At 35.5% G+C, this 23838-nt stretch overlaps 4 protein-coding genes across 6 annotated transcripts; all 4 read right to left on the reverse strand.

Annotated features, from left to right (window-relative positions):
* Positions 1 to 324: 324 nt before the first annotated feature.
* Positions 325 to 1847, reverse strand: LOC112097407. The gene is made up of 4 exons (XM_024182634.1): positions 1836 to 1847; positions 1785 to 1792; positions 752 to 971; positions 325 to 606 (listed from the first exon to the last, which is right to left on the reverse strand). Exons 1-4 carry the CDS (start codon positions 1845 to 1847, stop codon positions 325 to 327), a joined length of 522 nt encoding a protein of 173 aa, XP_024038402.1.
* A 147-nt stretch (positions 1848 to 1994) lies between these two features.
* LOC18039046 (NAC transcription factor 29) lies at positions 1995 to 3752 on the reverse strand. The gene is made up of 2 exons (XM_024182635.1): positions 3291 to 3752; positions 1995 to 2705 (listed from the first exon to the last, which is right to left on the reverse strand). The coding sequence occupies exons 1-2, from the start codon at positions 3750 to 3752 to the stop codon at positions 1995 to 1997; spliced, it is 1173 nt and encodes a 390-aa protein (XP_024038403.1).
* Positions 3753 to 6204: 2452 nt separating this feature from the next.
* LOC18039543 (mediator of RNA polymerase II transcription subunit 15a) lies at positions 6205 to 12802 on the reverse strand. The gene is made up of 11 exons (XM_024181525.1): positions 12665 to 12802; positions 12467 to 12563; positions 11961 to 12054; positions 10744 to 11502; positions 9941 to 10026; positions 9612 to 9686; positions 8348 to 9463; positions 7834 to 8145; positions 6907 to 7089; positions 6727 to 6812; positions 6205 to 6451 (listed from the first exon to the last, which is right to left on the reverse strand). The coding sequence occupies exons 1-11, from the start codon at positions 12769 to 12771 to the stop codon at positions 6238 to 6240; spliced, it is 3129 nt and encodes a 1042-aa protein (XP_024037293.1). The 5' UTR covers positions 12772 to 12802; the 3' UTR covers positions 6205 to 6237.
* A 3561-nt stretch (positions 12803 to 16363) lies between these two features.
* Positions 16364 to 22746, reverse strand: LOC18038782 (protein kinase and PP2C-like domain-containing protein). 3 transcript variants are annotated; one of them, XM_024181803.1, is made up of 13 exons: positions 22490 to 22746; positions 22284 to 22401; positions 22008 to 22174; positions 21502 to 21569; positions 21143 to 21366; positions 20569 to 20620; positions 19790 to 19850; positions 19301 to 19672; positions 18925 to 18994; positions 18616 to 18835; positions 18425 to 18529; positions 17406 to 17501; positions 16364 to 16866 (listed from the first exon to the last, which is right to left on the reverse strand). In XM_024181803.1, exons 1-13 carry the CDS (start codon positions 22602 to 22604, stop codon positions 16672 to 16674), a joined length of 1863 nt encoding a protein of 620 aa, XP_024037571.1. In that variant the 5' UTR covers positions 22605 to 22746; the 3' UTR covers positions 16364 to 16671. The 3 variants fall into 3 exon arrangements, 2 of the variants coding, with proteins under 2 accessions (XP_024037571.1, XP_006430492.1); XM_006430429.2 differs by having other exon boundaries at positions 19301 to 19850; XR_002904868.1 differs by lacking the exon at positions 16364 to 16866 and having other exon boundaries at positions 17415 to 17501; positions 18621 to 18835; positions 19301 to 19850.
* Between the last annotated feature and the right edge of the window lie 1092 nt (positions 22747 to 23838).

The following is a 23838-nucleotide window of genomic DNA, read 5'->3' on the forward strand; positions in this document are numbered from 1 at the left end:
CAGTATTAGGGGTGCCCCGTTTTGACATCTCTGTTTCAGCCTTTAGTCTTAAGAGATGCCATAGGGTGTTAAAACGGCCCCATGGAGGTGCCTTGTCGCCCGCCCCTCTATCAACATTTGGTCATTAATTAAAAAAGATATGATATAATTCAAACTTGACTAACATGTGTTAAAAAGCAGATAGAAAAATTAAAGCAGCACATACATCTGGACATATACTATATGCCTTGCAATGTGACAAAGTGTCATCTCAGCGTATGTACATTTGAAATTTCGACAATACAGATGTTTAATATTTGAAAACATTATAATGAGTAAATTAAATCATTGAGCATCATCACATTCAGAATTCTCCTCCTTCTCCTCATCATCATCATCCTTGTCCCGAATCTTGGCTGCGCGTCTCTCTCTGATTTGTCCGATTTCATGCCTTAATTTATGTCTTGCCATCTCTTCAGGAATCATCCTGACAAATTTCTCAGGCTCCACCTCTCCAAGAAGAATCTTTCTTCTCAAATCAGGATTGTTTGAATCCCTTACATTGAAACAGATGGATCTGTACTTGACCTTGACTTCCTTGCTCCCATAATTGAAAGGAGCCAGCTTCTTGTAACATCAATGATTCAGCAAATGAAAGCAACATCAATTGGGTCACAAGCTCTTACTTGTTCCTTCATCGTTTCTTCAACCTCCCTAGCAACTTTGGGCAACTCTTCTAGAAGATTTTCACAAATCTTGTATCGATAATAACCATGACATTTGAACTGGGACACCGTACTAAGCTCTTCTTACAAACATTAGGAGGCTGAACTCCAAGTGGTTTCCTGAAACTATCAGTAAAAGCAGCCTGCTCCTCTTCTTCGATCTTTATCTTTGGAAAACCCGACTTAGAATTCTTGGCTGGAATTATTATCTCATCTTCACTCTCTGTAATTTCTCTCTTAATATTTTGGTACTTTAGTGATTCATCACTGCAAGGTTTAATCCACGAAATTACATTAGTACCACTAGTACACTTCCTTTGGTTTCTTGACCCAAAAAAAAAAAAAAAAATTTGGGTGAGAATATATCATATGGATTATCAGTTTCTTGGCGGGGGATTGAATGAAGAAATTAGCAATCGAAATCAGAATGATTAATTTAGGTAAGTATTTTATAGAAAAAATAGAATAATATGGGTAAGAGTGTCTTGGAAACTGTATTAATAATCTAACTTTTTTGTTTACTTGGACTACAAGAATTAGAGACACTTTCCTAACCAAGTGAAAACCGTTATCCTTAGAGAAGAGAATGAAGCGGGCAAGAAGATTTTTACTTGCTCTCTCTTTCTAGCTCAAAAAACCCTAAAATAATAATAATATCAATCCTTCTAAATTGAACTCAAGATTTTAGTTTCAAATTGAGATTCTCTCTAGCCATAGTTACTTTCATTTGAAATAAAAGCTTCAAATGAATGTACACAAGTTAATTGCCTATCCACTGGACTAAAGTTAATTGCAGAAACAAAAGAACATAGCGATGCATCGAAAAAAACATATCCCCATTTTGTCATTGTACAAAAGAATACCCATAAAAGCATCTACAAGGACTCATTTTAATATTTTACTGTAAAGCGTAATGGTTTTTGGATTTGAGATGGGGTCTGATTGATAGTTATGTATACATTGTGTACGATAATCTTCCACAAATTATTGAAGGAAAAGTGTTTAGTTTCTGATATGCTTTTATGCGTTCAATTAGAAAGTGTTAGAAACTGCTTAAAGACAATGGAATAATAAAATTACCTTGTCCGCTAAAAGAAATTTGATTCAATGATTAAAAAGAGAAAAGCATACCATAATTTGCATGGGTAAAGAATCATGCCACAAGTATTCCCTAATGCAATAGGAAGAAATTTTGCGCAATGACCAAGGATTCCATTAATTAATACAACTTTTGCCAAATACAAAGTGTCAGTGTTTTTTTTATACATAACAAGATAACTGTTATTCCACTCATCCTTCGTTCAAAATGCCATTAATATCAAAACTGAGGTTATCATCAGAAGAGTCAAGCAGCCACTGGAAAGTATCATCAAATGCTAGCAGGTGTTGACAGCCTTCGATGTTTGCTGGAGTCTGAAGCATTTGCTGGTGATTTTGAATAGTTTTGTCAAGCTGATCATAAAGACTTTGTTCAGTTCCAGGCAGTTGTTGATTCTCTTGGAAGTTGGGTGGATTCGGAAGCATAGAATGGAAGTTGTGAACCGTTGACTGATAGACCTCAACAGACAGCTGAAGCTGATGATGACGAATTTGGTCAGTTACGGGGCTTTGTTGGTATTCATGGAGGTTAGATGAAGCAAAATGCTGGTGAGTCTCAGCAGAAAGCTGAAGCTGCTCGTGTGAATTCTGGTCGGTCACCTGAGTCTCTTGCATATTTTGGTGACTGTCAGAAAGTTCAAGATCATGAGGATCCTCTTGAGTCATAGAGTGCTGATAATTTTCCTCTTGGGCCCTGAAGAAGTCTGATGGAGTTTGTTGCATCAACTGATGACTCTGAAAAAGCTGAAGGTGGTTGCAAGGAACTAGTTCAGTAGAGGTCTGCGGTTGAGTTTCTTGCAGGTATTGGTATTGATGTTCCTCGACAACAACAGGTTCTGCAGGCTGATCAATGTCTTCTTCAACAACAGGTTCATCGAGCTTTCTCTTTTTCCTAGGAGTTTTCTGTTAGTAAATTGGTGGGTGAAGCAGACACGCAGCTAAAGTAAAATTGGTAGAAAAATAAAGAACGAGCACAATAGAGGACACCAGAAATTACATGGTTCGGCTTTTAGCCTACGTCCACGGGCGAAAACAGAAGGAAATATTTTACTAGTGAAATAAGGATTACAAGTATTGTAATATTTTGGCTCACAACCCAAAACCCCAATACACCCAATCTCTCACTCACTAGACTCTCTGCTCTGCAAGAATTATTTCTCACAACTCTTGACTCTCTCTACAAAATTGAATGCCTCTCAAAATGGAATTGAATTTGCTCATTCTCTTCGTTTCTATTTATAGAGAAAGCTTTGGCACTATTCATCAATTATATATTATTATTTTTTCTTCTTTCTTTTGTCAAAGCCGTGTGCCTCTTATTTCTTCTTCAAACATTTATAGCTTCTAGATTGCGACTCCTCATTCTCCATTCTTCTTTTGTTTTCTTTTCCAACTAAAGATGGTGTTGACCATCTAGATAGCCCATTTGTTTGACATTTTCTGCCCTGCTGCCGCTGGCTCACCATTCTTTCTAATTCGACAAAGAACAAGGTCACTGGATTGAAGGTTTTGCGGCAACAGTGAAGGATTCAGAGAGTACTCATGCATAATCCAGCAACCATTGTGTGGAGACTTGTCCTTCTCATATCGAAACCTTTTCTTGGAACCAATTTTCTTTCTAGAGTTGCGGGATACAACCGCCTTACCCACATCTTCTCCTTGCCATGTACCAGTACCAACTCTGCGATCAATCCTGGAACTGTTAACACTCTTCTTCTTCAAGTGAGTGAAAAAGTAAAGATCTTCACCATCTTCTAAATCATGTCCTCCGAATTGCCTCCAAATCTGCCAAGGTTCCTTGTTACCGTAGAGATTTTCAGTTCTTACGAAATCATCAAGAAAGGGGGCTGGGGTTCCAGAAATCTTGTTGAAAAGGTAGAATAGAACAAGTTGTCCATCCGAGGGCTGGAATTTGCAGCCCAATGGAAGAGGTGGTCTTGTTCCTTGCATTGTCAAAAAGGAAAATCAATGAGAACGAGATGAGTTTATTATCAGCAGATTAGGAAGTATTTATATAAGAGGACTCCACAGCCCGCCCCTCTTTAATTTCCTTGTGACGAAAGGATGAGTCACCTTCCTAAATCGTTTCATTATACTTATTAGGAAACCTAAGCCTCAGAATTTTTTTGGCGCCAAAGTTAGTAACGGGAACCCTAGTTAATTTTTTTTTATATTAATCACGAGGTATCCTGGGGAGGGCCCCAACTGTGGGAGACACCTTTAAACCCGTATCACAACCCTAGTTAATTTTGATTAGTTTCTTTATACTAATTAGGAAACCTCAAGTCAAAGGCCAGTGGCTTGAGTCTTAACGGTCTTCGAAATTGTTTTTATTTTTTTATTTTAATTTTATTAACTTGTACGGCTAGAATATATATTTTGCTACGTTCGTGATCCTAAAAGCCAAATCTAAAAGAAGAGGCGAAGTTAGGAATTTATTTTACCTTGGACTGAACTAAAATATTTTACAATAAATAATTTTACAACAAACATTACTTATTGATATTTATATGAAATAATTGTTAGGGGCTAATATAGACATTATTAATTTTATTGAAATCATGAAAATTGTATTAAAGACCGTTATGAACATTACTTATTTTATTAAAGCCTATAAAATAAGTTGAAAACATAGAAGAATTGTACAAGTTTGTCGGAGGGCTGGAATTTGCAGCCCAATGGAAGAATACGATTTCTTTATTGCATTAACTTTTCACCTGTGACTTGACGATGAATGGTGAATGTGAATGATAATGAGTTTAGTGATAGAACCGTATAAAGTAGGGGTGGGCATTTTACCCGATCCGACCCGACCCGACCCGATAAATTTCGGGTTCGGGATCGAAACCCGATCGGTTTGAAATTTACAAACCCGATCGGGTTGTGATCGGTTCGGGTCAAACCCGACCCGATCCGAATACCCGATCGAGTTCTTAAAAAAAAAAAAACGTACTGACCCGAATTGACCTGATTTCAACCAACCCGAACTGACCCGATTTCAACCGACCCGAATTGACCCGAACTAACCCAAATTGACCCGAACTCAATCCTACCCATTTTAAATCCAACCCGATCCAACCCGAACATAACCCGAATTAATGACCCGACTCGAACCGACCCTAAGATAGTTCGGGTCGGATCATTAATTCGGGTTATGTTCGGATTGTTCTTTGTCTAACCCGAACAACCCGAAACCCGATCGGGTTGACCCGAACCCGACCCGAACCCAATTTTGCCCACCCCTAGTATAAAGGAATAGCAGAGGGATTTTTTGAACTGTTTTCTTTTCCTTGTGATATAAGAAAACAAAAACCTTCCTAAATTAATTTTTAAATTAATTTCTTGGGCGTTTTTATAAGTTAAGTGCGCTAATATTTTCTTTCATTATTTATGTTTTGATTTTTTTTTTTATTGAGCATTATAATTATTATTATGGTTATTAGTAAAAGAAGATTGAATAAATTTTGCAGAAGGCCATGCATACAAATTGTTTACTATTTGAAAAACCATATTTACAATAAAAGTAGTCAAAATTTTGTTGTTTTATAGACCTTGGAATATCAAAGGTTTTTGTTTTGCTTTACTTTGGGTCCCTTGATAATTAATCAAAATATTTAGAGAAGTTAATATATTTCCCTTAAATTTTATGTCTCTCTATAAGGGTTTAATAGCAAAACGTTTTCTTCTCCTTAAATAGCAAAATTTTTCATTCTCCTCAAAAATGTATTAAAATAGTAAGAAAGTGTAATGATTACGTCTTTCTGTTTTTTTTTTCTCCCTATTAAGGCTTATTTATTTTTGTTGCTCTCATTGTATAAAGTCAAGTGTTGTCTTTGTATTGATTTCTTATGAAATCACTCAAGACTTCCAAAAGAGACTGTAAGTCAATTTATGGGAATAATTTTTGCAAGTTGCAGAATAAACATTTCCCCTAAAAAGAGATTGTAAGACCTCCATAGCCATATGACCACTTTAGCGAACAACACTCAAGTTCATGAGTACACTCGTTACAGTTTTCTAGCCGAATGAAGCAATAAATTTACAAAACAAAAATAACATAAGTTAAGACTTTAGAATTTTATAAAAAGCTTTTTGATAGGTTGAATTTTTTTTTGGTTGACTTAGGCCATGAGTATTGGAGAAACCTTCCTAAATGGATAAAAAAATTTGCCGCTGAGACATTGCCCTAACTGTCAAATTGGTTAGGATTTTTTAGTTCTAAATAAAATGGGTGATCTTCTTTTTGCTTTCTTGAACTAATATGACTATTTTAGCTGTTAATTAATAAAGAGCAGGGTAGAGAGTAAAGAATTTTCAACTAAAGAGCAAATTATCAAACATGATAGCAAATAAGAACCACAAATTCTTGTTAACTGGGAGATTTATGATGGACTATTTACACTCTTAATTTCATACAAGCGGCTTGTGAGATTGATCAAGCGGTAACGCAGTTCTCCCATTTTCCATATTTTGAGCTAAAGCACCCTCCATCAACTGATTGAGCGTATTCCAAGAGGACGGTGCGGGCACAAATATCCCAAGTCATTGCCATCTCCGCAAGAGACATGGGCTTTGAAAGCTTGCGAAGAGATAAGCTGAATCGTGACCTCGTCTTCTCTGATAAGTTAATCGACCCTATGCTCTCACCACTGCATATAAAAGCAAAAGAAGTTCACAGAAGTTATGGAATCATTCATATTCAGTCAATGAAAAACATCAAAATCACTTCCGCAAGTGAAAGATTAGAGTTCACTGAAGCTGATTCATAAATATAATGTCTGTAGGTACAAAATCACATCTGCTTCAGGATGTGAACACAACTTATCCAGATTTTATCAAAGTATATATCAAAGAGAAACTTTTAAAAAATGAAAATAAAGAAAAAAGAAATCTATCAAACTGAAGTGAGTTTCCAATTTCTCACCTCCAGTCAAAACTCAACCCGCCTAAGATCACAGGAGAAGCATTTGGATAACTGGCAGGAACAAACAACCGCAACGGTAGTGGCAGCTGATGCAGAGACCACATTCAATTATTAATTATTTTGAGAATTTCTGTCCATATATTACATGTCACATTATGACACATTAATTTAAGAACTCACAATTTGTGATGCAAATTGCATCTTGAAATTTTCATCAAGAGCCACAGCACTGTAAACGCATCTGACTATTGTTCCTTCGCCAGCATCAAGTGCTGCAGGATCTTCAGATGAATCCAAATCAATCTCAGTTTCTATCAACCACTGGTTTATGCATTTGATTTCATCCAACAGAGTATTGCTGGGCTGTGAATAATCAATACATATTAATCCCTTTAGAGAAAAATGAGTAAAAAAAAGGGCTAAGGTATGCAAATTAGATAATGAATGAGACAACAAAAGTAGAGAACAAAACTAAAATTAAAAAAAAAAAGTGATGAAACTAAATCAGCAAAAATAATTAGCAAGTTTTTCACATCTACAACAAAGAAGTGATACAGTCCAAGTTGATGGAGCTCGAAGGATGATAGAAAGACCGAAGAAGTAGTACATAGCTACAGAAATATTACAATATTCATATCTTTAATAAATGGTTTTCTGGAGCAGACAATCTTCTATTATTTTCTCTACCAGCTAGTCATGAACTTCTATGACTAATGTAAATCAAGTTCATTCCTCTGTTTAATGTACTAATTGATATAATGGATCTTAAAATCCTATATTTTCATTCTCCTATAGTTAAACATATGTCATACATGCATCTCTCATGACAGTTGGAAGGCCCATTACTTCTACTTCAACTAATCAAAAGGGGGTTCCTTTTCTTGATTTGTTCCGCCAAAATCTAGCTTCATCCAACTTTATTCATAATGGGAAGCTCCTAAAACATACTGGATCGATGATCATTGGAAGAAGCCTTTCCACAGGTTGACACCAGCAATGCAGAATAAAACAAACCCAATTCTGGCAAGAGATGCAGAACACAATGGCTACTCTACCATTAAAGCACATTCAAATATTAAAAATGTAGGATAGGAGCTGATATCAGACCTCAACCCTTTGCCTCTTGATGATCCTGGATGTATCTATGTCCCATATTTGGCCATCTGATTGGTTGATACTATCAGTTTCATCTAGAGCAATTGGATTTGTTTTGTCCTCCATCTTCGCTTCAGAAGAGCACCCACTTTGCAAGCTGAAGTTCCTTCCATGCATGCAACACGTTGTTGCAGATACCAAATTCTCATCTACATCAACTCCAGAGTCATTACAAGCTGTTCCAGATATCGCATCAACTGTTTTCAATGCTGAGCCAATTTCTCTGACGGAGGCACTTAATGTTTTAGGTGACAGTGATTGTACCTGAAAGAACATTAATATGTCTAAGGATCTATCATATAACACTTGCCAAAGGAAAAGTAGAGTGCTAATGTTGAGGCAACAACTCAAAGTTACTAATTGAAGATTTTCACAAGCTTAACGAAAGTACACGTTCAAAAATGGTCAAATCAGGCAAGAATAAAGCATAGAGTGAATAGAAAATATCAAAGAATGAAACACATACAGCATTAAGTAATCGCTCGAGAGGCTCCTTCATAGCAGATGATTGCTGTTCATAATTTGGACTGGAAGACTCAGTTGGAAAACTTGATGCTGATATTCCAGCCTGAGCAACTGGAAGAAATTGAGTCGTAACTTCATTTTCAGTATCAACAAGATTTAAGGACAAAGTCCTTTGAGGATGTCCAAGGTTTCTAGAAATTAATAGGGAAGAAATATCAGATGGGTGGTTCTCAGAATCTGCTGGTATTGAGAATGGGGTAAAGGGAATAGAAGGAGAAGATGTTATTGATGGAGAATTAGCAGAATATGATAGCGTCCCAAGTTTTGAAAGAGCTAACGGCAAATTTTTCTGGTAAACCTGAGTAGAGGAATGCTGAGACATATGAGAAGGGTATTGAAAGTGATGAGGAGTTGTTGGAAGTGGCATTTGATGCGAATTATCTGACTGTTGGCTGATTAATGGGTTCTGCTGAAGCATATCTGAAGTGGCAACAGGTTTGATGTTAGCCATTTGCATATGCTGCATTTTCTTCTGACTAAATTGTGGTTGCATTTGTTGCCTGACGTTCTCTGTCTGCCTCATTTGATGTTTAAGTTGTCTTTGTTGGGGGAATGCATTTTTAACAAAATTCTGCGGTGGCAATTTTGTTGCAGGATAAAATGACCTCCCTGTAGCACCATTAGAAGATTTAATCTGTTGTGCACCTCCAATATCATGGCCTTCAGGTCTTGCAGCATCCTGTAATGAACTTGATGCATTCTGTTGTTCCAGCTCAAATAGAGAACCCGAACGGGGTAAATTCATCATGTTTGGTTGAGAACTTGGAATCACTTGCTGTGTTGATGATAAAGGAGATTGACCAACTGGTTTGCCTGTCAAGGCTGAGTTCAGCTGAGGCATTTGGGACTGACCACCAGATGGTTGCAATTGAGTACATTGCTGAGCAGAAACAGAGTTTTCCTTTTTAAAGGCATGAAGAAACTGCTTCACTGCCAGATGGTAGTATTCCAAATGTGACATGGAGCATCGAAAGAGGTCACCTCGGGATGATGATAAAAGTTTAATCAACTTCTCTGCTATTTTAATTTTTTTCTTGTAAATTTCTGGGATTGGTGGCTGTAGGAAGGAGTCAAATTCAAGAAACAGATGGACAGCAAGACAAGATAAATCAGGGCGGTCAAGAAACAAATTGCAAGTTCAAGCAATTGCTCTCAACAACGATTTAAAAGAAGAATAATGATAAAGATTAGCACAGTTCATATACCTTTTGGCACTTCTCATTCAATTTATTGTAAACATGTGTCAACCATGGTAAGTACTCCTTCCTCATAGCCTGAAACTGCAGAACGGCAAAAATAGTTTACCTAGTCAGCAAAGGTCTTGTCACTGAAGATACTTTAAATTTACCTAAACTGTGAGTCTTTGGTGGGAATTGGGCTTATTTTGACCAAGGAGATTTATTCCAGGAGGAAAAAGAAATGATACAATAGGATAAACAAAAGTTTAATTACTATCCATATTTTTTAGGTGAAAATGAGTCAACATGATACAGTTCAACTTAATCCATGAAAAAGAATGACTAATCAGAAATACCTTCTGATACATCTGATCATGAAACTCAGCCATGTTTGCTTGTTCACTTGGAGCTCCAGTCTCTAACGAGGGTACAGGTGACAGAACTGGTGATTAAATATCAGACAAAATAAAGAAATGGAAATTGGACGAAAGAGAGAATCAACAATTTCTGTGCCTACTTATTTTACCATGAAAAGATCTACTAGAGAAAATTTAAAATAAATAGAATGCAAAAACATAATATTAACACAATGTCATGCTTTTTTTTCCCCTTTGAAGAGAACATTATGTAATATCTATTCAATTTAATTAATTGAATGAAAGAAAACTAGAAACATTATTTTCAATCCATATTCAGATAGATCTAGCTTTTAAGTTAGGTTACAACATTTTCAAATATATACTGCTTTATAATCATCTACTAGCATTTTCGGCATGTAATTCTACATGCTTATTTCTCTAAAGTTAAGGTATAAGAAGTGCAGTGTTTCTTGAATATCATGTGCATATTAAATTGGTTTAGCATCTAGACTTCATAGTTGATAGAAGTAGCAATAAATTTTATGAATCTATTTCTAATCCACGTAGGGTCATAGATATATTTTGTTCTTACAAGTTATGCTATTCACATATAATGTAAATGAGATATGCCTGGACCCAGTTGAAACCTAGGAAAGGAAATTTCTACCCGAGCAAGTACAACGAATATTCCCCAGAAGATAGAAGAAAGAGGTGAAATATAATAATATAAAATAGTAATGAGATTAATAAATTGAAAAACATAATGCATAAGAATCTTTCATTTAAGAATATTGACATACCGGATGAGACCTCAGTCATGTTTTTTACTGCTAGAAGCACGTTCTGCTGATTGTTTACTATCTGAGGCGTAACCATGGCATCCAATGTGTCAGGTCTTTGATGTGTAGTTTCTTTCTTGCTCTGCTTTGGAGAATACAAAAGTTGATGAAAATTATTAACTGACTGCACACTTTGCTCAACTTTCGATGGCAAAGATGTGTCCTCTACTTGAAGGATGTGTGCTGAATGCTCATGTGACTTCATATTCATGACTTTCAATTCTGCTCCAGTCACTCTATGCTGCTGCTGCAAGCAAGAAGCATTACTTTGCAATCCATCAGGCTGCTGGTATGAGTTTGGCATGGTTTTCTGAAATGGGGACAGTTGCTGCCCTATATTATTTCCCTGGGGAACAAGCTGATTTGGCTGGAAAACAGCAGTGCTTGATTGCTCCGAGAATGGTGGTTGTTGAGACTCTGTATTTAATGTTTGATTCTGAGAGAATTGAAATGAATTTGACTGTGATGCAATATTCTGCTGTTGTTGATAGCAATGAACACTAAGAATATCTTCAATGCACAAATTGCCAGCATTTGGTTGGTGAACGATGTGCGTTAACAACTGTTGTTGAGACTGTTGATGCTGGTCTTGCCGAGTTCCCAGACCATTTCTCTCGTTAGCGGCAGAGATATTTGATTGCATTCCTTGTCCAACTGAATCACCAGCAACTTTAGATGGAACCTGATAGACATTCTTCAAACTGGAGCTTTGCCCCCTAACTGCAACCATAGAGTTCTGATTCAGCACTGTAATGGGCACAGAAATTTTTCAAACTGACATATATTGGTAAAGCATATCATAATCGGTCCACTGGGCTGAAAGATATTGCAAACTCTGAACTCTTGTTATTATTAATGGATGTAAGGTAGTGAAGAAATGTTACCAGGAAAACGTGTCTGCACATGTGTCAAACATTAATTTGAAAACTTATCAACTGTGCAAAGGAAGCACTAACATCAAAACCTCTTGATTTTACAGCAAGTATCCAATTGTACATTTTCACAATATCATCAATGCTTGAAGGCAAAGTTCAAGTTCCCAGACAATTAATAACCCTAGTCAAGAATATGCCAGTATCACAAGTTCACAACATGCGTTTGAAGGCATTTCGTTTGTTTGTACTTATAAAGGGTTTCCGATTGACAACCTACAACATAGCGTACACGGTTATTCTTACCTGGTTTGGAGGGAGAAGATACACCAGCATTGCTGTGACTTGACTTATGATCAATTAATTTGAGTTTCCTGCTTATTTTTTGCAAATAGTCCTCCTGAGCAACAGAAACAGAAAACAGAGATCATATTACAGGTGATTATGTAACAATGAAATGTTAAATCAGGCGCGCGGACATAGTATTTACACACACACACACACACACACACATATAGTCATTCTCTGAGCCGGATGTCCATATTTTTTAAAAATGCGGATTTAGGGTATCACAACAGTAAAAACGCGAACTTGGACTTTCACAACGAAGTCAAATGTTTTTACAATGTCATAAAAGCATTTGATACTATCGTGAAATCCAAATCTGCACTTCAAAGAATACCAGCACTCTGCACTCACACATGCATATATACAATTTCCTTACAAAGAAGAATTAATTGAAGGACAGGCGAGCGCGCGCGCGCGCACACACACACACTTGATAGATATATGTGCATGTACATGCATTGTACCTGCGATATTGCACTACGGAATAAACCTTCCTCAAACTGCTCGATGACTTTAGTCATTTGACTTCGAGCTTCAGGGGGCATCCTTATAAAATCCAATCTGTAGTTAGTTGCAACAAAAAATATTTCATATAAGAGATAAACATCAGCCAAACAGAAAAAGGATAATTAAAAACAGCCCCCAAAAAAAAAAAAAATTACATTTTTTGAACAACTTTGCGTCTAAGATCAGGCGTGAATTTGGCTTTCCACTCGCTGGGATCCTCTCTGGGTCCACTCATCGCAGTTCTACCGCTACTCTCTTCCATTCAAACTCCGAAACACGAAAAAGAAAAATACGGAAAGTAAAAAATAAAATAAAATAAAATAGAAATCGGTTAATTGAAGAAGCAGGAAATATTTAAAAAGAGGTTAATTGAGGAGGGTGAAGAATAAATTTTGAGGGATTTTAAGTGAAGAAAGAGTGGAGAGCTTTTTTGAGAAGGGGAGGTTAAAACATGAGAATACTGTGGATGACTTGCGTGAGAAGTTACGTTTGGCACTCACTCAGCACTCTTCACTCAACACGTTGTGTTTATACCCAGAGGCAAAACCCAAAAGCCAAAACCTTATTTTTGAAAAGTTTTTTTTTTTTATTTTTTTATTTTTATTTCAGTTATTATTATATTTACGGATTCACATTTGTAATGCCCTGGTGATTTTCACGTGCCTTTTTCACTTTTAACTCTTGCAGTCGGATAATCGGATTTTGCTTTGTCAGTTTAGTGGGCGGGTCGATGGAGCCCAAAAGGCCTACACTGACACGCAAGTGCAAATCTTTTCAAAGAGCGAATCCAATCATTTTTTTTTTCCCTTCAATTAATAGGTCGAATCTCCCAAAATTGATTAATATGTGTATATAAAACAGCAACACAACGCTACCTAAGTAATATGATCTCAAGATTTTTCATTCGTCAAAAAATAAAAACTGTAAGGCTCCATTTGGTATAACTTTTCAAATAAATCTTATTTAAATAAAGTTTTTGTTAGTAAAATTTTTATAAATAGAGTTTTTACTTAAAAAAATTTAGTTGTTTGGTTGTTGATAAGAATTTTTACTAAAAATTATAAAATTATTTTAATAGATAATTTTTTTAAAATTATATTATGAAAAGTATAAAATGAGATTGTCAAATAAATAGATAACATTTTAGATATTTCAACATTTAAAAAAAAATCAATTTGTACTTCTACAACTAAAAGATTTAAACTTTTATTAGTAGAGATAAAATAACTTATTTAATCTTCAAAAGCTCTACTAAAAACCTACTAAGCAATAATAAAAATTTTAATAAGAGTTTATGAGATTAAATAAGCACTTATGACCATTAGATCAATTATACAAGACATGCATTAAGTGTGTAACCACTATCGCAATTATCTGTTCATTTACTGTTATTATCCACAATTAGTACTCATACTAATTACTCTCTTTATCATTATTTAGAAAAAAATAGTGTAACGACAAAAATTACTAGAATTTAACAACCATTTCTACCATTACATTTTTTATTTTTCTCCTAAAACCTAGTAATTGAAAATCAAATCTGATTAATTGGTATAATCAATGTGCCACTCTTATCATTTATATCTATGATTTTTTTTTATATTTTATTAAACGTTACTGTAGCTGATCATGTTTTATTAACTAGTTCTTTGATTGACAAAAGAGAGATGGCCAACAGGGTAAGATGTCCCTAAATCAAACGCAAATGAAGTCTCACACTCACAAGAATACTCCTACTCCTAGAGAGGGAAAGACAACTATTATAAATATTTTGAGGAACTTAATAAATGACTACTTATTGCATCAACCTGATCCTAAGGTCAAGCAGGGGGTGGTTTGTGTAATTCATTTAGTAAAGTTGATCGTGTGATTATATTAATTTTATTTTGCCATATGGCGGTTCAATTAAATTTAATTTGGCTTCAACATAAATAATCTATATTTACATATTATCAGAATTATCTTCCGTATAGTCGAATATATACTCGACATATGCATGTAAAAACTTCAGTAACCAATTAATTATGTGGATTGGTTTCCCAACCTTATCATTAGTTTTCACCTGGCAAAGACACCATGAATTGTTGTTGTTTTTTTTTTTGTTTCTTTGTTCTAAATAATTCAACAATTTGATAATAGATTTAGGGAAAAATTGGTGGGAGTACCATAAATATCCTTATCCTTATACATAACTTTGACTAGAGATAAGCTCTACATGTATGCATGTACAAACCCTATCTTCATATATTATGCAATATTATTAATTTTCTATACATAGGTGGACAAAGTTTCAAAAGATTGCTTATATATTCCATCTCATTATCATCTGTACATGGAAACTTACCTTAGAAAGTTCATAATCCTTTTTGTGAATAACTAGATATACGACCATATCTAAGTTGTTAGATGATATGTATATTTGAAGAATTGATCGAAATATGTCTTACTTACCCTCAAATGCAACATAAAGCTTGGTTTTTATTTTAGTACCTTACCATTTTAAGGCCAATTTCAACAACTAACTAATTTTCCAAGGGATATCCTACCATATTTGGAAGATGCAAATGCAATATCGCCTTCCTCTCCATATTTTATATATTATCACCTCCTGAATTTTGTTGTTCAATATCATAAGTTGAAGATTGCCATCATGTCTGCGAGAGTTTCATGCAAAGACTTTGATGACAAGAAAATGAAAGGAAAGATGGAAGAAGAGTTATTAGATCACTCACTTGATCTAAGGCTTAACTCCAGTGATAATCTTGAGGTTGATCATGAATCAAACCTCGAGCTTAATCTATTGGATAGACTTGATATAAACTCTCCAAAGGGCTCCTCCGAAAAGAGCCATAATGCAGCAGCAAAGCATCAAGTAGCAGCAGCAAAGAGACTCTTTCTTTGCAAATATTGCAGCAAAAAATTCTCAAACTCACAGGCATTAGGTGGTCACCAAAATGCACACAAAAGAGAAAGGGCAACTTTCAAAAAAGATAAGGAAATTGATAACGTGATAACTTTAGATCAAGTGCCTAATCCATTCATCTATCCATATTCAGCCATGGCAGCAGCAGCAGGGCTCTCAAATCACCATTGCTACAATGGCTCCTTTGACAGATCACCATTAGGTGTTAACATGCACTCTATGATTCATAAACCACATCAATATCATACTCATCATCCTCCATTAGCTCATCGTGTTATTAACGGGCCACAATTTCCCATGCATCATCGATCTAATGATTATTGGGTGCCAAATTCTGGGCTTCATCAGGCGCCATTGGAACATGTGGGCATAAATCTTAGTAGGGCTCCATTTGGTAGGTTTGAAAGTTCTTTATCTGCAAATTCAGATGCTACAACTGCAAAAAACAATGTTGCATTTGCAGGCCAAGCGAATTTCTGGGGAGCTGCTGGACCTTCTAGGAATCGTGATCAGCAACGTGATCCTGCAGCTACCGGGCCTAACTTGTCACTCAACCTCTAGTTTTCTATTTATTTTGGTTTCCCATTGATATATTTATGTTAGCTCAAGATTATTTTCAGTATTTTACTTTTGTTTTGTTTACTTTTTATGTGGAACTAGATGATATTGCTGTACTTTCTTGTATTATCAGTCATAATATGCTTGTTTGTTGGTATTATAATGTTTTTCCAGTGTCATTTTTAAAATCTAATTTTAAGAATTGTTCGAGTGGGATGTTTCAACATTTTCATGTTGAGATAAATATATCCTTTAATAGTATTAAATAGATACACAAAAGATCTGGTTTACCCTAAAATATTACCGTAATGGCCAAATTTTAATATCTAAAGCAATAAATAACAATTATTCAAATATTTTGTATTCACTGGGAATCATCATTTCTTCTGCTTCTGTTTCAAGTTTAATGGGATTATCTATGTGTTCACACATAATACATTATATAAGAAAAATGGCAACTAGACCTTTAAGTACGACCATCTACATATAAAAACCCCGTACGTCTAAAGAATAACCCTTTTTCTTTTCTACTGATCGGAATGTAAATTCGCAAACTTACAACTTTAAGTCTTCCCCCATGCAGGGCAAAAAGACAATAAACAAAATTATTATTACCATCAATCCCATCAGTTTACTAATCTGAGAAATTGCATAAAGATGTGAAAAGACTAGAACTTACACCTAGTATATTCTCTCAGCTGTTGATACCGGCTGCAGGAAGACAACAATAACTGTGATGTTATCTTTGCTGCCACGTTCTGCTGCTTCCGTTGCCAATCTCTTGGAGCACATTCCTGGCTCTTTGACAGTGTCTTTGATTATGCCCACAGCTTCTACATGGCTCACAACATCCCAAAGTCCATCGCTAGCCATCACCTGGCAACCAAAATCTCATATTACTTCTGCATTCAAGGTTAGATGCAAGATTTTCACAGCCATTTTTGGAAACTAAGAAAAAGGTTATATACCAGACCAGCTGATTCAACATATTCATTTGCATGCTACCAAAGGCACCAACAAGTATATCCAGCTACTTGATGCAACGTTTGGCTTTTACGTTAAACATTATGATGCATTCCAATAGGAAGATATATAAGATATGCACAACAATAGAGACAGAAAATGAATATTCATCGTGTTTGGGTCTGTTATCCGACAATTAGTTCACTGTTTCATCCTTTGTGCATTCCAAAACTTTGAATAATGAAACCCCAACAAAAATATTGTACGTTAACATATCACAAGCTGAACATGCAAGAATTTTCTTCCGTTGTTACACTTGCATCATCATATCCAAAACTCAAGTTTGTAAATCATGTCGACAGTTTGAATATTGGGTATTGGGTTTGAAATTTAATTGTCTGTTTGTTTGTTTTTTTATTTGAACCACCACCCATCAATTCCATAGAACTTACCAAATATTCATCCTCTGGCGTCATTATCGTTTCAGTAATCTCGGGTTCTGCTGTCACAGCAGGTTTCAGATCATCATCACCAATGGAACGAGTGACCTGATAAAAGAAAAGGATAAATTGGATTAAGAATTTATCTCCTCAAGGTAAAAGGAGAGAACAAAATCCAGTAGTGGTTTTGCAGGTTCTTAGGATAGTGAATGCATAAGCCTTGAATCCAGATCAGAAATAATGGAAATAATCTACAAATATTTTAGACTTCATAATTGCAAATCAGCATATGTATTACAATTTTACTGATAAACATAATTATCCAAATTCTCAAATGAATTATGAAATATCCAACACAAGTTTACAAATTGTCAAAGATTTCGTTTTATGCAATGTTCAGATTTCGGAAACAGGACTGAACTGCTCGTTCTGTTAAGAGATTTGTTTGTACGCTTGAAATCTAACCCTCACTATCACATCCAAAAGGCAAAAGGATAATTTCATAAACTCCTTCAAATTGTTCTAGAAGGCCGTTTAATTAGTTTTTGATCTAGGACTTTACTTATAAAGGCTATAAATTGCTTTTCCAACCATATGTGACCCGCTCCAATTAACATGTGCTGTAGCTATTATCTATCAAACAAACAGACAGACAGATAAGTTTGCCTAAGTAAATGGAATTTATAATTATAGAGGGGCAGAGCCAGAAAATGGACTCATAGTGGGCAAAATAATAATGGGAAAAAAAAATCAATTATTCTAGTGGTTTTCATTGGAGGGAAAAACATTTTTTGTCTGGGGAACTATGTAAAACCACCACAAGAGTTACTTTTTAAGTTTTGTCTTCTAGGTAAAAAAGGAATTAATGGAGGCAATTTTGCAAAGTAATAATGTGATCTCATAGAACAAATTTCTAAACAAACACAATACAAGGGAAAATAATGCCTTGCAAGGTCTACTCAAGCTTATGAATAGATCCACCCCCTGTCTATAACAGAACTGGTAACCAGATAGAGAAACTAGAAGGAAACCTGGAGCGCAGGAGGACCAACCCTCCAAGTATCAACTTGCCAATTAACGTTTCCTCCTGCACTAACAACACGCTCCCTCTCCGCTAGACAGCTTGCAACATGATCCTAGCATGTCAAATTAATTAGATTTAAGAGTGGTAACCCCTCAGATAAGCCAGAGGCTGAACTTAGAGCCAAAATTCCTGCCTCACCCTACTTAAAGCAAAGGGATGACCACCTCGACAGAGAATTGCCCTACAATCACCAGCATTAGCAACAAAAAGCCTGTTCCTAACTATTAGTGCAGCAATAGCCGTGCAACCAGGGTGCCAGTCTTTTTGAACAACTCTCTTGGATTTACGGAGAGAATCAAGTTCATTTCTGAACGTAACATCTGTTCTAATAAATGCTTCCAGCAAGGCATCAGTAGGCCTGCATCAAGTTATAGAATAAAAATTTATCCAAAGAAACCATAAGGTAGACAGGACTGAATAACATGAAATATTCAAAGTGGAAGAAACCTGGTAGTGGAACCTAAATTTTGCAAAAACCCTGGCAAAGCTCGAGCTGAAAACTCAGCAGCTGCTGAACCTGCAATAATGGAATCCATTGAATTATAATCCAACCTAAAGATGAGCATACAGTGTACTCGGAAAGAAAAAAAAGTTAATGAGAACAATTAAAAAAATCTTGAAACTTTGACAATTTTGCTTCCCAAAAGGAGATTTATGGCCTTTTTTAACTTTTTTTCGCTAGAAATAACTTCAAAACTGACTCCCAAATGGAGTATATTATGAATAAGCCTCATGGTCACCGCATTGAAAGCTTACTTGTGATGATTGGATCATTTCCCTAATTTGATCCCCAGGGTACCCTCAGTACTAAAGTTAAACATACCTCTGTGACCATCAAAAATGCCAAACATATGGATCTCCTTTTGATTGTACATATGAGGCATGAGGAAGTGAGTATCTTCCATAGTCTCTCTTCTGCCACATGTAGCAAAGGATCCCCAAGAAAGTACTGGATAATAAGTCAAAGCATCATTTGCAGATTCAAGCCAAAGTTTCACATCGGATTCAGCCGCATGAGAAGCCTTCTTGGAGGAATGTTCTCCCTGGGCTGTCCAGTTAATACTCTCGTGATAGGTATGCATATTGTTGCCACTATTTATGAGCTTATCATCATAAGTAACATAAGATTTGCCAGCACACAGATCTTCTTCCTTCAAGCTTTTTCTATGTTCCAAAACTAGATCAAGTTCCAAAGCTATATCAGAAAAAGAAGGCCTGTTATGAGGATTTCCATCCCAACACCTCTGTATCAATGAAAGAATACATGCTGGCAGACCCAACTCTAGACTGGCAAGAATAGGTCGAAGCCCACCAGAAACCACAGCTGCAGTGAGTTGCTGCTCAGTATAGTTCATCTCCAGGACAGTGTGAGCCTGCCAGCAGCACACAATTATGCATTAATAGATGACTGCCTGTTTTGCATCAGAATTTTAGAAGAGGCCAACCGGTCATATTAACATGGGAATACATGAATGGAACATGTCAGACGCATACACCTGAAACTTTTGATATCCACAAACTGACTCAAAAGAACTTCTGGAACTACAGCATAAGGCTACTCTTGCTAATAGGAGATCAATCGTATTTTTGATGGTGTATAAATTACAATATATGGTTGGCAAAAAAGAACATTAAGTGTCACATCTCAAGGAGCAAATAAATTTTGAATCTAAATTGTGTACAATTAATGCCAAAACAATTCAAAAGGAGATAGGAAGAAAGATTGGATCAGGTACTGCTTCTCAATTTTGCAGTTGTTCATACATATCTCCTAAAGCACATTCTCTCTCAGACTAGATAATAAGATCTTGCCAAAATATGAAAAATAAAAGGAGGAGGCAGCAGAAGCAGGTCCGGTGGTCGCAGTACATGGAGCCACATAAAGGTGATTTTGTCCTTGTATCCATTAAATATGTTAAACCAACCCTGAGTAGACATCCATATCAATTCAGTCTTTCCAAAAATTTTGAAGAGTTGAAATCACTTTCCACATGAATGTGGTTTCTCTTGCCTGGTAATTTTTCAAAGTTCAAACAAGTCCTATTTGTATTTATCCAACAAAACAAGCTGAATAGGATAAGATATACTAACCTGAGCCTCGGCACGAAGGTCAGTATATGGGACAACACCGGTAAGCAGCTCACTGCAGTAAAATGGAGACTGAATTTCATGTTTATTGGAGAACTAGAAGATAAAAATTTCAATTACTTTTGCCAATAAGTATTACAGAAAGACTGAAAGAGTGCCCAGTTCTAAGACAAAGTAAAAGTTCAACCAAACATAATGGAGGCATGGCCTTCAAGTTGATCATTCCACAAATTTGTCAACATCTCTGTTAAAAGGAGCATTCTGTTTCTGATATCAACTCAGAATTTCTTAACATCAAGTTTTAAATTGTCAGGTCTACTTAAAACGTGTTGATAAACTCAAATGTTTTCAGATGCCATCTGTTGACCTTTAGTATAGTCCCAAAAGCACAAACCAAAGCACAATAACTACATAAGGGTTCCATGAAAGAAAGCAAGCTGTAGTATATTTTTTGTTCCAAGAAAAAATATAGGAATTTTAAAATATAAAACTGCACCCACTTTCTTCACCTTCTGTCCAAACCAGACTTGCTACTTAGTATTGCCACAAAATAAAAGAACATATCCCAAATTCTTACTTGATCGATATTCCAAAGCTATAGACATCTGATTTTTCAGAGTGAATCTCCTTTTTCAATATTTCAGGTGCCATATAAATGAGTGTGCCAACCATGTTCTTTTTGTGAAAACCACCAGTTGGCTTGCCAGATGATCTCCAATTCTTTAAAGAAATTTCTTTAAGGTTTTCTCTGTATTCGGCCAAACCAAAGTCTGCCAGGTGCGGACAAAGGTTTCTGTCAAGCTGCATCACTTTTACTACTTTAGTCACATTTCTTGAGGCTTTAGGTCTACTCATCTAAAAACTATTTATTCAGAGTCTGTAGTAACAAAGGGAAAAATACACCAAGGAAACCAAGAGCTTTTTAAGGAAAATTACAAGAACATTTGCCGGTTTGACATCCCTATGCACAATCCCGCGATTATGCAGATACTGCAAAGCCTTTGCTGTAAGAGGAAAACAGAAGGAGAGGGCCCAAAAAAAAAAAAATGTAACATCATTCAACAGAAACTTAAATAATCATTATTCATCAAATCAATCTAAACTATCATAACTAGCTGACATGCAAAATAGCATTCAACTGCATAAACTATGCAGTTGAACAATCCCTATACAGCATACGCATAAGCCTACCCCTGCATTCCACAATCAAGGTAAATGCCACAATGATTTCCTATGATGCATAAAGCAGTCTCTTTTAGTAGATTGAGAATTCCTACAGCGTTAATTAAACCAATGTTTATAGTAATTTTTTATTGCATGGCCAATTAGGTTATCACTATCTTTAACAAGAATTATTACTCAAATAATTAGTCAAGACAACAAATCACACAGCCAAAGCTACATTACAACCTACATTACAACAAATGGAGTTAAAAGAATACCTAGCTGAGCTGCAATCATGAGCACTTGATCAACACTCGGACTCCATTCTTCAACGTGTAATTTCTCAGCAAGATTGCGAGACTCGTAGAATTCAAAAAAGAACATGTAATTAGGTGGCTTCGCATGTGCAGCCACAAACTTGGCCAATCCCGGATGATCCAGCTTACTATCAAAATTCAAACAAACAAACCATTATAAACACTAAGCCAAAAACATAAACACACATAAAAAAAAAAAAAAAAAAAAAAGGGAAAGCGAAAGCAGAAGCAAATAACCATAAAAGTTGCAACTCCTTATGAAAATTATCCAACTCTTCAGAAGTAGACAAGATTGGTTTCTTGACAGCAACTTTTCTTCCATCCAATGTTGCTTCATAAACAACACTCTCCGCCCCTAAACACACCCATCAAAGCAGAGTCATAGGAATTAATGATACAAAAATGAACTGAAAAAGACAATTGGGTCAGTTTCTTTGGCTTACCTCTGGCGATTGGGGATAGGAGAGTGTAAGAAGAAGGCGGGAGATGAAGAGGGATTGATTGGCTGCTGCAGCATCCTCTGATACAAGTGTTCGGCTCCAAAACCTTCAGGCCCATTTTTGAATTCAGTGCAAAGAATTGAAGACCGTATTTAAGAAGACAAAAGGACTTGAGTTTTGCGTACGAAAGGGAAGCTTCGTTACTCGTTCGGCTTGAGACCGTACGGATTCATGCTCGCTTTCAGTTTTACTCGAGTTTAAGTTAGTCCTGCTCTGCGAACGTGCGCATTGCATCACCACGTAATCTAATAACCGGATTTTAAGTACACGTGGACAAGGACCTAAGTTGGCCCAGAAGAAATAGTAAAAGTAAAACTAACATGTACAAACACGTGATTCTTTTATACAATTGCCACATGTGATGCATTTAATAATTATCATAAATCATAGGTTTTTTTAATTGTTATTAATTTTAATTTTTGTGGTTTCACTTAACTAAAGCTATATTCGATGGGTTTGTATATTGTTATTTACGGTGAAATATATCAAGCTTTAAATATTTTTCTCAACAAAATATAATTGATGTAAATTCGTGAATAATGATGCAGTCATAAATAATTATATAAATATTTTTATACAAAAAAATTTAACAACATATTACATATATAACATAATTCATGAAAGAATTAGATGGACCAAAGCATCACAAAACCTCATATTATTTTCTTTAATTGCTTTTATTATTGTACCAATTCCTTGTAAACTACCAATTCAATATAAAATAAGGGTGTTTATTCAACAGTACCATAAAACTTTTTGTTTAACAACCACATTTTCTTACCTTATCTTTGAACTTCGAGTTTAAATATCTATATTGATTATAGTGGAAGTAAATTACTCTTAATTTAGAAGTAATTATTTTTTTAAGAGTAATGATATAGTCACAAACTCTTGTACAAACTTATATGACATGATAAGATTAGTTGAATTAAATATCACTTGGCGCACACGATTTGTTTTCATTATTTTATATTTTCATTTAACCAATAAATTAGTGTCACATCAATTTATACAAAATAAATTTGTATAAGAGTTTGTGGATGTATCATTATTCTTTTTTTAACTAGTCTCGAATGGACCATGTTAAAGAAAATTCTAAGAAACTTTTGATGACGATATAAATCATGCTTGACAAACTTTAACAGATTTCATGGACGCGTTAATGAACCCTCTTACTCGCTCTCCCCCCAACACTTCCCAAAGGAACCTACGATTCTACCCATGGAAAGAATGCTTACTGGGCTGCTACCTGGTTCGAAATGGACCCAAATGGCAAACCAAAGATGCTATGA

The sequence above is a fragment of the Citrus clementina genome, unplaced genomic scaffold, assembly GCF_000493195.1.
Source record: "Citrus clementina cultivar Clemenules unplaced genomic scaffold, Citrus_clementina_v1.0 scaffold_6, whole genome shotgun sequence".
Taxonomy (NCBI): Eukaryota; Viridiplantae; Streptophyta; class Magnoliopsida; order Sapindales; family Rutaceae; genus Citrus; species Citrus x clementina.

What these genes read in the sequence shown, in the direction of transcription:
- LOC112097407 (XM_024182634.1), bottom strand. An exon ending in GTCCCAGTTCAAATGTCATG is followed by an intron (nt 607 to 751) that starts GTTATTATCGAT and finishes TGATGTTACAAG; the next exon opens with AAGCTGGCTCCTTTCAATTA.
- LOC18039046 (XM_024182635.1), bottom strand. Translation starts at nt 3,752, where the DNA reads ATGCAAGGAACAAGACCACCTCTTCCATTGGGCTGCAAATTCCAGCCC. An exon ending in ACCTTCAATCCAGTGACCTT is followed by an intron (nt 2,706 to 3,290) that starts GTTCTTTGTCGA and finishes ATTTACTAACAG; the next exon opens with AAAACTCCTAGGAAAAAGAG.
- LOC18039543 (XM_024181525.1), bottom strand. Translation starts at nt 12,771, where the DNA reads ATGGAAGAGAGTAGCGGTAGAACTGCGATGAGTGGACCCAGAGAGGAT. An exon ending in CGCAAAGTTGTTCAAAAAAT is followed by an intron (nt 12,564 to 12,664) that starts GTAATTTTTTTT and finishes AACTAACTACAG; the next exon opens with ATTGGATTTTATAAGGATGC. An exon ending in TGAATGAGAAGTGCCAAAAG is followed by an intron (nt 9,464 to 9,611) that starts GTATATGAACTG and finishes TCCTTCCTACAG; the next exon opens with CCACCAATCCCAGAAATTTA.
- LOC18038782 (XM_006430429.2), bottom strand. Translation starts at nt 22,604, where the DNA reads ATGGGCCTGAAGGTTTTGGAGCCGAACACTTGTATCAGAGGATGCTGC. An exon ending in CATTTTTGATGGTCACAGAG is followed by an intron (nt 18,995 to 19,300) that starts GTATGTTTAACT and finishes CCATTATTGCAG; the next exon opens with GTTCAGCAGCTGCTGAGTTT. An exon ending in TTGGTCCTCCTGCGCTCCAG is followed by an intron (nt 17,502 to 18,424) that starts GTTTCCTTCTAG and finishes TTCTTTTATCAG; the next exon opens with GTCACTCGTTCCATTGGTGA.